The sequence below is a fragment of the Emydura macquarii genome, unplaced genomic scaffold (assembly GCF_026122565.2).
Source record: "Emydura macquarii macquarii isolate MOO-44397 ecotype Brisbane River unplaced genomic scaffold, CSIRO-AGI_Emac_v2 contig_3506, whole genome shotgun sequence".
NCBI classification, from domain to species: domain Eukaryota; kingdom Metazoa; phylum Chordata; order Testudines; family Chelidae; genus Emydura; species Emydura macquarii.
In genome coordinates, this window is record NW_027133643.1 from 7,898,024 (window position 1) to 7,913,261 (window position 15,238).

At 43.0% G+C, this 15,238-nt stretch overlaps 1 protein-coding gene across 1 annotated transcript; it reads right to left on the reverse strand.

Moving 5' to 3' along the window:
• Positions 1 to 12,072: 12,072 nt before the first annotated feature.
• TACSTD2 (tumor associated calcium signal transducer 2) lies at positions 12,073 to 13,504 on the reverse strand. Its single transcript, XM_067535483.1, has one exon. The coding sequence runs from the start codon at positions 13,502 to 13,504 to the stop codon at positions 12,578 to 12,580; it is 927 nt and encodes a 308-aa protein (XP_067391584.1). The 3' UTR covers positions 12,073 to 12,577.
• Between the last annotated feature and the right edge of the window lie 1,734 nt (positions 13,505 to 15,238).

The following is a 15,238-nucleotide window of genomic DNA, read 5'->3' on the forward strand; positions in this document are numbered from 1 at the left end:
AATTTTTCTGTTTTTATCATAATCAGAAAAATATTTAGCATTTATACAGAGCTTTTCATTTCTCATGGGACATCACAAAAATAAATAACTAATATTAGTCAGAGCAGAGGGGATGGTTTAGTGATCCAAGTATTGGTGTGATCCACTCCCATTTCCTGGAACTTGGGTTCAAATCCTGGCAGGTTCAGTGAAGCCCTACATCCTGAAAGTGAGTTTCATGCCACTTAGGGTATGTTTTCACTGCACAGCTAACCCAGGTGTTTTGCATCCACATCTGAGCACTCAGGGCTAGTTTACACTACAGAGTTTTGTTGACAAAAATCAGCTTTTGGTGATAAAACAGTGGAGGTGTACACGCTACAATGCTCCCCTGCCCCCCCACCAACAAAACGTAACCGCCTCATCAAGAGGCGTATAGCTTTTTGTAGCAAAGTTAGAGCAACAAAGCATCAGTGTAGACGCTGTGCACTGTAACTGGGCTCCAGGAGCTATCCCACAATGCCTACTCTGACTGCGCTGCTCACTGGTTTGAACTCTGCTGCACTGCCCTGCATTCCAGCTACACAGACATGAGCCCCTCCCCTTTCAAAGCCCCAGGATGTTTTGATATTGCTCAGTGTGGAGAGCTCACACAGCTAAGGGCCAGCTCCCTACAAGCCTGTCTGGGCTACTGGGGATGGGGTGGATCATTCTTCTGAGGCTGTGGGGAGATGAGGCTGTGGGAGAACTCCGAGGGAATCAGTCCTGCTCGCCTATGGCAGGCATGCAGGCAACGTGGGCTGCTGTTTGGGCTGGAGGAGGGAAAGATTCCTGATGTGCTGTGCAGAGCCAGGGAAGGAGGTGGGGGCTGATGTAGGGGTGCCCCCTGCCCCCTGCCGGTGTATACTTCTCTGCTGAGCTGGGGTGAGGGAAGAGGGGGCACCAGCTCGCTGTGCACCAGCTTCTGCCTCTGGCTTGGTTGCTTCCAGCTGCAGTCTGAACTTCAGGAGACAGTGTGCGGACACACTTACTATCCCCCAACACACACTCTGTCTCACACACACTCACTCCCTGATACACTCACACACTTCTGAGGGCTTTTTGTGTTTATGTTCAGCAATGTCAGTCTGGCTAACAGGGCAGTTGAAAAGCGGCTCTTAATCCAGTAGGATGTCCATGGAACGCTGCAATTCAGAAACCTTCATCATGTGATGCTGTGCCTGCCCCATGAGGCATTGCACACCGCTCCTAGAGCACCCTGTGTGCATTTGCACAGTGGAATAGCTATCCACAGTGCACTGATCCCGGTGTCAATGCAAGAGCTGGTAGTGTGAATGCACTCCACTGATACAAGGAGCATAGTGAGGACATGCAACAGTGGCTTAATTACCGCAGTGGCTGTACACTGGCATAACTTGTGGCAATAACACTCTGTTGTGTAGACAAGGCCAAAGGTTAGCCTTGCCCTGCATTTTGCTTTGGCCCACAATAAAGCCCAGGGGCCTTGTCTACACTAGCACTTGTGCCGGCAAAACTTTTGTCCCTTGGGTGTGAAAAAACACACTGTCTCACCGACATAGCTACCGCCACTCACTTAGGTGGTTTCATTATGTTGGCAGGAGAGCTTTCTCCCATCGACATAACGCAGCTACACTAGCGCTCTTACAATACCAATACCACTGTGCCGCTGTATGTTTTAAGTATAGATTAGATTCTTTCCCAGTCTGTGTCAACTGCAGAAGAACTTGCCTGTACTTTGGGGGGAAATTTTTGGGCAAGGCATTGGAGGATTATAAACACACAAATGATTTTGCCTGCATCCTCACTGCTGCAAAGTGGATGGGTTCCAGCCTGAATTAATTGGAGCCTGGTCTGTGATCCTCCCTCCCCCATGCCTCCATGCCAAGTAAACTAGCCCAAGCTTAAAGCACTTTCCAATCCAGGTTAGAGGATTTTTCTGTGTGGTCAGTAGGTGGGAATTGGGCTAAAATGCGAGTAACAACCTTCCTGTCATTTGGGCAAGACTTTATAAATGGAATTTCTGTGTATTCCACGTGGACATTAAAGCTCTCATGGCACTTTTTGTAGGTGTAAAGATTTCCCAGAGTGTTCAAGACCAACATATCGTCTCCTGACACACTTGTGCAATTTACTGTCCACCAGCTGCCATCCTGGCTTTTATCCTCTACTGCAGAGGTGGCTGCATTTCAGTGGTATTGTTAGGTATTTAATCTGTTTATTATTTATTATTCTATATTTGTTATTAATAATTATTATTATCTAAGTCTTCTATACTGTAAAGAAAAAAGTAAAATCAAAATCCCTGGAGTTCATATAAAGATGAAGTTTGTCAGAGAGATACATCCACCCAAAATAACTGTGTTCCAAAAAGCATTCCTTGTAAAAGGTGTTATAAAATTTAATATAAAATACTTTTGTTTCCAACATATCTGTAGGGAGCTACTTTGTGAGGTTCATGACTTATGGACTATTTTTTATTACTTTAATTAAGGGGTCCTAGCTAAAATCATAGATGATTATTGAGTCCTTAGCATATCTCTCTCCATATAGAAGGTATACCCAATTAAATAAAGAAAGGGGCAGCTCAGATTTCAGTTTATCACTGCATTTTATTCAGGGTCTGATCTACTAAAAGGCTAGTACCCCCGGTGGATATTGGGTACCCTCAATGTCCAGTGACTTCAGTTGCCATGCAGGGCTGCTCAGCACCTAAGTGGGATCATGCTCTTCGCCAGTCACAATGCCATATATATTACCTATCTTTATATTTGCCCAGGATAATATAAAAATATGTATAGGATACTCAAGATTAAAGGAGATGTGCTGCCAGCTTTTGAATCCAAAACACATGTAAACCGCAGTGCTCTTTTATTGATTTTTCCATTACTGACGTGGTGCTGAAATATATTTTTTGGAAGCTACAAACCTTTGAGGGGGTCATATATGAAGTGAGGTACAATAAGTAAGATGAAGTCCAGCATCTAATATTGCTTAGAAGCAACTTACCACAAATCATCAGACAGCTGAATCTGACAATCATTGTATATTAAGAGCCAAATCCTCAGTTGGTGTAAATCGGTGTATCTCTATTGACATCAATGGTGTTATGCCAATTTTCACCAGCTGAGGATCTGTCCCTAAATGTTTTTATTCTCCCAGTTTCTGGTTCTTGCTTGTAGCATATAGACCATTTTCAAAATAACTGAGTTGGTTATTAAGAATTTCCCAATGGAAATAATAACTATCTTAATTTCCTTATGCTGTGGTCCATCAAATACGTAACATACTTGCAAGTCTTGAAAAGAAGGAGAGATTGGAAATTTCAAATCCCTGGTGTACAGGAGTCTTCATTCAAATAAGTCTTCTATCAGAACTGATCCAATTATCTTCCAGTTGTTCTACATTGCTCTTCTGGGTGCAAATAGATCAGCAAAAATGCTGAGATTTCTCATTTCAAGTCTTGTGGGGACAGACATTTATTTCAGATAAAACGTGTCTGAGAAATAATGGGTGCAAATGTCACCAGTTCTGTAGAGTACCTGTATAAAATCTCTATGGGAGATTACAAATTCATTCTCATTAAATCTTTCATTTAGATAATAGTGATATGTCTCTCCACAATTGTTGCTGTGGTACTGAAATGTGCTGGAGTAAGACTGCATGAGTGCTAGCTTCCAGGGAGTGAGGACCTTCCTGAAAATGAGATGTGGATCTTGTCAAGCTTCTCTGCATGTGCAAAATATTAACTAGACAAACCATGGTATGAGGAATTTTGCTGGGGCTGACAAATAATAATTGTAAAAATTGGGCAAGTTGAGTTTTCCTGCTCTGATAGGCATTTGTAATGGCTCAAGATTAATTTTTGCATAAAAAAGAGGTAATTGCATACTTAAAGATTTATAAAAACCCTGAGGCAAATCATTGGGAATGCTTTAAAATGGGTAATTTTACCTGCATGAGGAGGATTATCAGTTTAATATAATTAACCAGCCCAATTAAGGAGAAAGGGAATAAGGGCCAATTTGTTAGTTCGTTACCTATCCTGTGAAGAAGTGGTTTAAATATATAAGTGATATAAATTACTTTGTTTTTATCGATGTAAATTCCTGAATATTAAATGATTTATGGAGGGCACATACTTCATTATTTATTATTATAAATTACATTGGAGAAAGAGGCAGATCCTCCACCGTGGTGTGGCTACTTTGTATCATGTTGTAGGCTTAATCTGGCCATAAACCCAATTTAAATAGCTCAGAGGAGATCATCTCAGGGCCAGTCCACATTACCCCACAGTTCAGACTACAGAGGTGTGAATAGCCACTCACACCAAAGTGCTGCACTGTAACTTCCCTAGTTGTACCCTGTAGGCTCAAACTTAAAGGTCCCTAATTAACGCTAATGAAGAAGACTATCTTCATTAATGATCTGGAGGATGGAGTGGATTGTACCTTCAGCAAGTTGGCAGATGACACTAAACTGGGGGAAGTGGTAGATACGCTGAAGAGTAGAGATAGGATAGAGTGACCTAGACAAATTGGAGGATTGAGCCAAAAAAATCTGATGAGATTCAACAAGGACAAGTGCAAAGTCCTGCACTTAGGACAGAAGAATCCCATGCACTGCTATAGACTGGGGACCAACTGGCTAAGCAGCAGTTCTGCAGAAAAGGACCTGGGAGTTACAGAGGACAAGAAGCTGTATATGAGCCAGCAGTGTGCCCTTATTGCCAAGAAGGCTTAGGGCATATTGGGCTGCATTAGTAGGAGCATTCGCAGTAGATTGAGGGAAGTGATTATTCCCCTCTATTCGGCACTAGTGAGGCCACATTTAGAGTATTGTGTCCAGTTTTAGGGCCCCCACTACAGAAAGGATGTGGATCAATTAGAGAGAGTCCAGCGGAGGACAACAAAAATGATTAGGAGGCTGGGGAACATAACTTATGAGGAGATGCTGTGGGAACTATGCTTGTTTAGTCTGCAGAAGAGAAGAATGAGGGGGGATTTGATAGCAGCCTTTAACTACCTGAATGGGGGTTCCAGGGAGGATGGAGCTAGGCTTCTCAGTGGTGGCAGATGACAGAACTAGGAGCAGTGGTCTCAAGTTGCAGTGGGGGAGGTCTAGGTTGGATATTAGGAAAATCTTTTTCACTAGGAGTGTGGTGAAGCACTGGAATGTGTTACCTAGGGAGATGGTGGAATCTCCATCCTTAGAGGTTTTTAAGGTGCAGCTTGGCAAAGCCTGGCTGGGATGATTTAGTTGTGGTTTGTCCTACTTTGAGCAGGGAGATGACCTCCTGAGGTCCCTTCCAACCTCAATCTTCTATGATTCTATAATACATTAGTGCAAACTAAGAACCTTTAATTTTGCGCCCGCAGTGACCACACAGGGGAGTTGCGGCACAACACTTTGGTGTGCCACAGTCTGAACTGGGGGACAGTGTAGACATGACCTGAGTGCCAGGGAACAAGGTGAGAGAAAAGGAGGCCTGGTCAGGATTCTCCTGTGCCATCTATTCCAGGGGATGGGAGCATTTTGGGCCCTTGTTGCCACTGCAGCTTGGTGTACGTTGGAGCAGCCGGCTGGAACAGAATGTAGGCTCCAGAGCCATGACAGAGTTTTCTTGGGGGCCAATCTAAGACTGTGGAATGAACTTCCAAGGAACTAAAGACCATCACAAACCTCAGCACCTTCCAGTCTAAGTGTGAGGCGCCTTTCTTTGACCTTGTCAGGAAGCAGGGGCTGCAGCAGAGTCAGTCTCCAGGCAACCTAAGGAACACAGCTGGCCTGTATTATGCTGCCTTATTCACTGGAAGAGTCAACAGACCAGCTCTTAAGCCCAGCGGTCGCAGTAGTTTGGTGGCTGCTGAAAGCAATTACTCAAGGTTGTGATAGCCTTGCTTCATTCTAGGTAACCCAACTCTGACCCTTGGCTCTGATTCCTGACTTTGGCTCTGACATTTGGTTCTGATATCGGATCTCCGACTCTGGTTCTGACCATTGGCTCTGATTCTAGGCTTCTGACTCTGGGTTCTGACCCCCTGGGCTCCTTCCTGGCTGCCTGACTCCTAACCACTAGGCAGGACTCCTGTTCCTACCACAAGGCACAACTGCCCACATCCCAGTCTCTGATAGGCTTTGCCTTCTCTAAATGTAAACATATAGCAACATATGCATTATAAAAATCCAAAACAGGACAGATAGTCCACCGCATGCACTTCTCCTCTTGGGGAGAGGATGAGAGAACAAATGGGAAAGATTTTAGCCATGTTGCTTACTGCACTACTGGAAGGTGATAAGATACTACAGTGCAGTCTAAGACCCTGAATATAATAGGATGTACAGAGCACCACCAGGATCAGGAGCACTGACTAGAACAGGTGGCTTTAAGTCACCTTTGCACACTAACCCTATTTTGGCTGCACCCGAGCATCTGACCAGAGATCCCATCACTGAAAAGCTTAAGGCCTAACCAGACAACTACAATAACGGAGAGCACTTTAAAAGCAAGAAGACATGGACACACAGTCATTGAGAGGGTGATATAGGAAGGTCATGAAAAGTGAGTTTGAAGGAGGACGGAGAATGTGTCTGGTGCACAGGAAAAGAGACTATGCCAAGTGTAGGAGGCAGCGTAAAAGATAGAAACCAAGGATAAAAGAAAGCATTAAGAAGAAAATGATGAAAAAGTCTAGAAGGCTGTACAAGCTAAAGTGAAAGCAGAGGTATAAATAGTGGTGTAGCTGGGCACAACCTTAGAAATCTCCTAAAATCCCACTACAGATGCTCAGAATATTTTGTTTATCTGCTATGATCTTGATGCAGAAGGAAAGAGGAAACCAGCCTAGGGAATTGGAGTGGAGGTGGCATAGGCAACTACTGAGAGGAAAATAGAAAGACAATAAATGTGATTTAAAAGATATTGATCCAGTTATATTTGGATTTTCCCTGCCACTGAATATCATGCATACTCTTTTTATTTACATAGGGTCTTTTTTCTGCAAGATCTGAAACTTATCAAGAGTTCATATTATCCTTAGAAACAGTTTCAGGTAGGAACACCAGCAGCAAGGAAAAGTTCAAACAAGGTGAACATCATAGACCATTACAGTGAAATACTTGCTCTGCCATATGTGGAAAAGATACCATAAAGCCGGAGAGGTGATGTGACTGGAGCAGCAGGAGAGGAATGAGATCTTAGCAGGGGCATTTGGGAAGTAAGTTGAGTTTATTAAAGTCCTCTTCCTCTGGTAACTTTACATGGCTTTACTCCAACTAGAATAACACAATTCACAGAGGTGTTCTCTGTGTTCTGCACTGCAATTAATCTTTCTGTTCTTTTGATTAATTACTGACATATATGGCATCACCCCCACTTGACTACCTTAGTGCTTTTCCTGTCATGGAATAGCACACGAAGACCTCCTCACGATGACATACAAAGAAATAACTGACCACAAACCATCAGTTTTAGTCAGTGGTCCTTTGATGATTTATAATAGCATGGATGCGATTGTATGAATGTCTTCTCTCTCCCCTATCCCATAAAAAAGAAGAAATCTCCTAAAATCCCACTACAGATGCTCAGAATATTTTGTTTATCTGCTATGGTCTTTCATGAAATACAACTTGATCAGCTGTGTGCTTCTCCTGTTCAGCCAATTGCCATGGCTAATTGCTGTTCATGCTGTTTCTATTATTGATACTAACCATTCTTCAGGGGAAATCAAATCATTAAGGAAAGGTGGTTTAGTGTTATCACCATGCTATATATGAGGAAACTGAGGAACACAAAAATTAAGCAGCGAATCACCCAAAATTACATGGCAAGCCAGTTACAGGAGCAGGAGGAGAATCCAAAACTCCTAATTCTATGTCCAAACAATAGTGAAAACTGCCTCGGTTTTATTTTCTAGAAATTCTGTTTCCAACTACACACGTGCCAACCCTATTGAAACAAACTGGGTATAATTACATGGATATAACTGAGAGCAGAATTTGGCTAATATTTAACTGATCATAGGTCTGATTTATTCCTTTCCCCTCATTCTGAAAACTGTTCCAATTCTTTTGTAATAAGCCAAACTCTGGTAATGCAAAATGTCACTGGCGTGACATGAAGCAGAGTCCAAAGAACCCTGAGACGGCTGCATTTCAGTATTTGATCCCTTTGAAGAAAAGCAACCCCTCTTCTAGTAAGGGAGTACACATGTTCTGAGTGCTACAAAACTTAAAGTAAGGCCTAATCCTGAGAGTTTTGACATTATTAGGAGCTGGTTGAAATCTTGTTGTGCACTGAGTTAAAATTCACTTAAGATAATTGTAAGAGACAGTTGAAGGGTCACACCTAAAGCAAGATCTAATAAAGTCTGCCCAGAAACTAGCATTAGCTAGTAGGTGGAGGGCTGGACTGGGTATTGATCTGAGCAGGTGTGTGAGTGAGGAAGGAAGGCAGAACAGACAAAAATTAGGAGAAACCGAGAGACAGCCAGCCAGAAGGATCAGCTGAAAACATGGTGTCACACCCTGAAGAAACCTAGAGAGGTTTTTGGATTAGTGGTGCAGGCCAAACACAGTGTTCTTGGTGCTGTGAGCAAAAGAAGCTTCTTCCTGCTACTTGATTCTTTCTGCGTTCTGAGACAAAGGGCTTTGTACAGTCTTTATAAATAAACAAAACTGTATCAAAGAAATAGCTGACTGTCACCAGTTTCTACTCCCAACTAGAACATAACTAGGGCCCCAAACTTTGACTAGCCATTCAGGTAGAAAAAGGACTATATCAAAAGGAGACGGATCAAGCCCTAAAAGTCTCAGATTTCCATTGGCTCACTTTGGTGAAATTCTAGTGGTTGGCATAAACTATTGGAACCCAGTTGATAAAACTGTACCGAATTCCCAGAGTAAGTTAAACAATTGGATATCAATCATGTCATCACTTCCCCTGGTCTTTAAACAGTGTTGCATTTTCCTTTCTTATATTCTTGTGGAAGAAATAATTTGAGGCCAGATTTCCAAGTGCTCAGCATCCGCAAGCGGGGGCCAGATTTTTCATAAGAACTCAGCCCTGACTAGCTCCCATTGTGACACGGATGGCCAAATTTTCAAAAAAAATTCAACATCCAGCCCAGATTAGTTGGTTTCAAAGGGGTTGCACTAGTTAGAATTCCACCACGTTAAAGCCAGATGGTCTGCCAATCTGGCTGATATTCTTAGGTATGCAGTATGTGTATAGACTCAAGAAAAATAATAGCCAAACCCCAGTAAATTGGAGTTGTAATGTAAATAATGCCACTAAATTCATCCACCATGAAATTTATCCAGCTGCTTAGGGGCCACCAACGGTCCCTCATGCAATAGAACCAGTGTGGCTCCGTTGAATAGGAGTGAGCAACATGGAACGAACCTGCAAGGAAACTCTGAAACACTTGCATGTGGCAGAGATGGAATCCACATACACCAGCATGGATGTGCCTATGGAGAGTTGGGGCTGTGACCACTGGATCCACAATTGCATCCCTGGCCACACATCTTCATACAAGGGATGCGTGGTGGCTGTAATCCCTATTTTTCAGCTCAGGGGCTTAAGAAGTGGTTGTTGTTGTGGCACTCACATTACTAAGGCTCTGTGTGTGTAAGAGAGCGAGAAACTTTAATCTGCATCATATGAACAGCTAGATATAATTTTAAAGTAGTAACTGATGTGGTTCAGGTGACTAGTAATTGAATATAGATAGCTCTTTTATCTCTAATTTTCTAGGTCAAATCCATTCCAGTAGTGACTGGTGGTGGTAGCATCTAGTGGCCATTCTTTGGCCTGTACTAGAAATGGGTTTGGTGATTGCAATCCAGTTCCTAGTGAAGTGGTCTCTCCGTCACAAAAAATAAAACACTGTTACAACTGGCATCCTTGGGGGAAGTGTCAGAAAAGAAGTCAAAGATCATATGGGCGCATGGAGACTGTACAGTTTTGTCACCCTGGAAGATGGTCCTCCTGGCTGCAACACCTTGGTGATGCAATGTCAGGATTGCCTTGTCACCGCCTGTGCTGCACATTTTCTGTGAAAGAAAGGAGGTCTCCCAGGGATGTCAAGTAGATACCTTTCACCAACTCTACGTATACACTAGATAAGAAACAAAACTGCCTAGCAATGAGCCTGAGCCATTTAGTTTGGGTCCAGATTTCTCCAAAGTTGAAGGATCCTCAGCTTCAGATTTTTAGTTCAGCTCATTATACAGAGGAAGGCCAATCACAAAGTTTGGTTATGGAGCTAGGTCAGGCTCAGAACTTACCTACAGTTTGGGGGAATTCTAACCTGGAGATTTGGTTCAGGCCCATCATTCATTATTATTATTTAATTTATACTGCAGTGGTGTTTAAGGCCATGTGTACAGTAGAGAGCTTACAGTGGCGCCGCTGTACCAGTGCAGCTGCACTGCTGTAAGATGTCTTGTGTTGCCACTCTATGCTGATGGGAGAGGGCTCTCCCGTTGACATAATTAATCTACCCCCAACAAGCGGCGGTAGCAATGTTGGCAGGAGAAGCTCCCCCACTGACATAGTTGTGATGTTGGTGTAACTTACGTTGCTCAGAGAGGTGGAATATTCACACCCCTGAATGCCGTAAGTTACACTGACGTAAGCGGTAGTGTAGACGTTGCCTAAAGGCCACAAGCAAGTTGGACTCTGTTGTGCAAGGCAGTGCACAAACTTATTAATAAAAGATGGTCCCAGCCCCAAATGTCTTGATATTTGAATTGTGCATTGATGTCTCTGGCAGAATGATGCAAAATCTAATTTGTCACATAGGTGGGAAAATGTGAAACAAATAATATGCATCTGCTGTCAAGTTTGACTCTATTACAACAATTGCAGACAATTGGTCTACCTGTAATAAAGCACCAGTTGGTTCCTACAGATAAGTCAATAATAACAGCATTTAACTTCTATATAGCAATTTTCATCCGTACATCTCGTACCTACCTGTAGGGAAGGGTAAGTATCATCCCCATATTACAGATGGGGAAACTGAGGAACAGAAAGTGTGGTAGTAGCTTGTCCGAGGTCACACAGCAGGTCACTGGCAAAGCTGGAAATAGAACTGTCTCCTGATGCCCCATTCCCAGTATCCAATCCCATGGCCATGTTAAGTCCCATCATTTTTTCCTAGACATTGGAGTAGAATTTTGTGAGGTTTTCATATGCATTTAGTAAACAATTATCCGTAGGAGCCACACAACAGTGGATCCTTATTAGGTTTGCAAAATAGTGAAATTGAGGCCAGATTAAGTGAATTAGATGGTTGACTGTTGGAATGCCTGCTTGAAGAGGTCATGTTCTGAAAGAAATCTACCTAGGCTGATGGAATTTTAGATGTCCATCAGCAGCTCAGAGAATTCTGCCAGTATACCAACATTTAACAGCTACCATTGTTCCCTTCCCATCCCTTTTTTTCATTCTTTCTTTCCATTTGTCCTTTATGGTGATGATGTTACATAGCAAAAGATTTTGTAGAATGGTAGGTGGCTAAAGTATCCAATTCTGATGTCTTAGACAAATATCGGCTTGGGGAATTACATTCTGCCTACCTCAATTCCCCCTGCAGCTCTAATGAGGTAAAGATCTCTTCACAGCTTGTCCTAAAACCTTGTATGGTATTGCTGTAGGCTGTTAAATAGTGAAGAATACCTTTTCCTATTGAAACTGCTAGGGATATTTAGATAGACAGAAACCAATGACCAGAGTTGGAATTTGGCCAGGAAAGCAAGGTTAGCTCTCCTTCTCTTACAAAAAGTGCTAATGAATAGGTAATGACCACAAGTGGTCAGACCCTCATTGGAAAGCATGTACGGAATCAGACAACAAGGTTGTCTGCCTGCAACTTTGAATCTCAGAATATTTGCCCCTGGAAAGTTCTGATATTTTATCTTCTTTAGACAAATGAGTCAGCACAGAAAACTGTGATGCTGTAAGTCTGGAATAGATTATCACAATTTTTTGTTTCTTTTGTTATTTGGCAGAATTTATTAAGTTTAATGCTGGTGAAAACAAAAAAGTTCCAGCAACTTCATCAAAGATGGTATCTTTAAAAACGTTGAAAACAGAAAGCCAATCCTAGTTGTACAAATGAGTCAGACAGCACATACTCAAGCCTCAGCAGGTGGGTGTGTAAAAAAAAAAGTCCTCATAAAATGTTTAAACAAGTTTAACAGGATCTTTAGTAATATAAATGTAAGTATTATAAATTATGCTTAATAGCTGTGTTAGGAAGTACAAATAACAACTTTCTTGTCCCCTTAAAAATACAACTATACAACTGGAAAACGTTGGGCTAAGGTGCTCATCTTTTCTTTCCAAGTGATTTTGATAATCAATTCTCAAATTAATTTATACCAAAGAGAGACTAGTTAATACCACTAAGAACTAATCTAAGTTCATTTAGGATTTTAGAAAATAATTGTTTTAAAGCTAGAATTAAAAAAATACCCCCAAAACTCCACACAAATATTGAATAATCTTGCCATTTTCATTCTGCTTCCTTCTCATCAAAGTCTTATTTCTGTCTTCAGATTAAGGCAACTACAAGTTCTGTCCTCGTCTCATTTCACCCATCTCCTTGATCTCAACCTTCTCATACTTCCCGGTCCTCCTTCTGGTAATAACCAGTACAACAATCCCAGTAATAATAGTCAATATCACCACTGCCATCACAGCAATAACGCCAGCAGTCAGATGTTTCATAGAAAACTCTGGAGGCTTTTCATCCACATAGTAAATTAACATTCCTTCCACATCCAGAGGTTCTCCGTTAACAGAGAGGTTGAATGCATGACTAGGATGAAATATGGAGTCAAGTTTAACATCTTTTTCAAAGTAATAAGCCACGTCAGCTATATCGACATCTCCGTTGGATTTCTGGGAAGCGTTTTGCTTCAGGTCAATATGGATGAATGGGTATTTATAGTCAATGGCAGTGATGTACTTTGGATGCAGTTTGTATCTGTTCTGAATGATCCGTCTCAGACCATTTGCCACTTCAGGAGCATGGAAGGCTTTAGACCTCTCCTTGTGTCTCAGTTCAATGAAGATCCAGTTAGTTCTGACTAGTTCACTGCACCTTAGGTTTTTGTCCCCCTTCTCAGTTCTTCTCACCCCAGCAGTGTTCACGCACCAGCAGGTTTCAGTCTGATTGCACTGCCTGGCTTTGAAGATACCACTGTCCTCACAGTCCGGATCGTAAACTCCATCATTGTCTAAAAAGCCATGCTCAGGTTTGGAGAAGCGCCTGCCCTTTGAAGGGCTCATTTCTGCCTTCATCAGTAGGCATTTTGAAGTCAACACTGAACAATTCACTCTTTGGTTTGAACCCACCGACATGCAGAGGCAGTTCCCAGATGTGTCCTCAGTGCATAGGGTCCGTCTGTTGGTTGCACAAGTACAGCTCTTCTGGGCTGATGATGCAGATACCAAGATCAAAAGCAGCACAACTCCAAATCTAGATTCCATGTTTCCAGGAGAAAGAGAGGAAGAAGGCGGTGGGAAGAGATGGCCAGGGCTGTCTGAAAACTAAACCCATTCACAGCCAGTCTCCTGGTTTATGTGTGTTGGTGAGCCGCTCCCTATTACTCAACCCAAATCAGACTTGCCAGACAAGTTCTGCTCACAAACAACTGGTCTCTAGCAACACAGAGAAGTCACAAGCTGCACCTTCTTCAATTATATCTTCAGGAAGTGGCAGCAACTTCCCACAAGCTCACACTGCCTCCCTTCCCTCCTGCCGAATGAGGAAACACGACAGGAGAGCAAGCAACACACAAACCAATATGAAACATGGCTCCTCCAAACACAGAAGTGCCATTGGCCCTGCCTTGTGCATCAGAACACAAACACTGTTTCTTAAGATAATGTGAGGCTGAGCCCCCTCCTTCTGTCACTGTCTCCATCTCCGGCATATAGAAACTCAGTTAGGGTCCCGTGCAGATGGAAGGGAGCAAAAGCAGGTGGGAGTTGGAGCAGGGAAACATACAAAAAGGAGGGCAGTAGCTTCCCCGGGCATTGTGGAAGCCTTTTTGCTTTGCTGTGATGGGGTAGGAGAACCATAACTAGAGGTGGGGTGAGGAGTGTCTCCGTTCAGGGAAACTGCACATGTATTTCTCATCTATGGTTGGTTTCTGGATCCTTGCCTCGCTTGGGCTGAGACATGCATCTCTCCCACTCCTGACTGGAGGTATTTCCAGGCGGCACAACTCCCTGCCTATACTGTGAATTCCCCAGCAGAGGCAGGCGGTCTAAGCAGGCCTGCTTTACTTTCTTCCTCAGAGACAGTGAGCAGTGTAATGGTCACAGTTAAGTTACCACACAGCTCTTCCTAAGCAAGCCTCTTTATTCTTAAGGAAAAAGCATTATAGGGAAAACATATTGAAAACAATAGAAGAACCTACATGCATGCTAATGAGCTTAATGAGCTCACACCCTGACTCCAAGGACTCTGGCAGGTGAACAATCTTTCAAACCAGAGCAAGGGGTTTTCCTGTGGTTACGAGTTCATAGCTTCTTCTGCTCAAAACCAGAACATAGAACAGCCAAGTCTTTCTAGCCCTTCCCAGGAAGGATTGGGGGCCCCTGTCTGGAGCCCAGAAGGTCCTGTCCATTTGCTGGATCAGAAAGAAGGCCCTGAGTCAGTTTTAACTCAGCTGTTTACCCAAAAGTCCTTTCTTTGTTTGTTAGTCCCTGGAAAATCCAGTGTGAACTAGTGTATGCGAGCCTCTCTGGAGGTGTTGCACCCCTCCCTCCATACTCTTCTTAGTTCTTAGAGGGCTGAGGTCTCCCTCCCCCATTGGAATTACATACAATCCGTGCCCCCACAATGATACATACACTTAATTCAACAAGTTTGTGTTGGATATTTCAGGAAATTGCCCTAGTTATCACGTCTCCCCCTAACGAAGTGGGTATAACTCAGGTGCTGTCCAGCACCGTATTTCCTGGACAGGCTGATCCGTAAATGGCACTTTTGCCATTACCTTTTATAATTTCATATAATAAATATTCTGCAGGCAAGCCATCCTTCAAAAATCCAGTCACTTGTCAACCACCCTGTGTCATTTCTCTCTTTAGAACCCATGGGGCTAAGCTCTCACACTGCCCGTCTTACCCTGGACCTGTGGGTGTCGGCTTGAGACGTGGTTCTCCCGCTTCCACCTGCCAGCTGGTTTCTAGGGAGTGTGTGGTGTTGTGTCC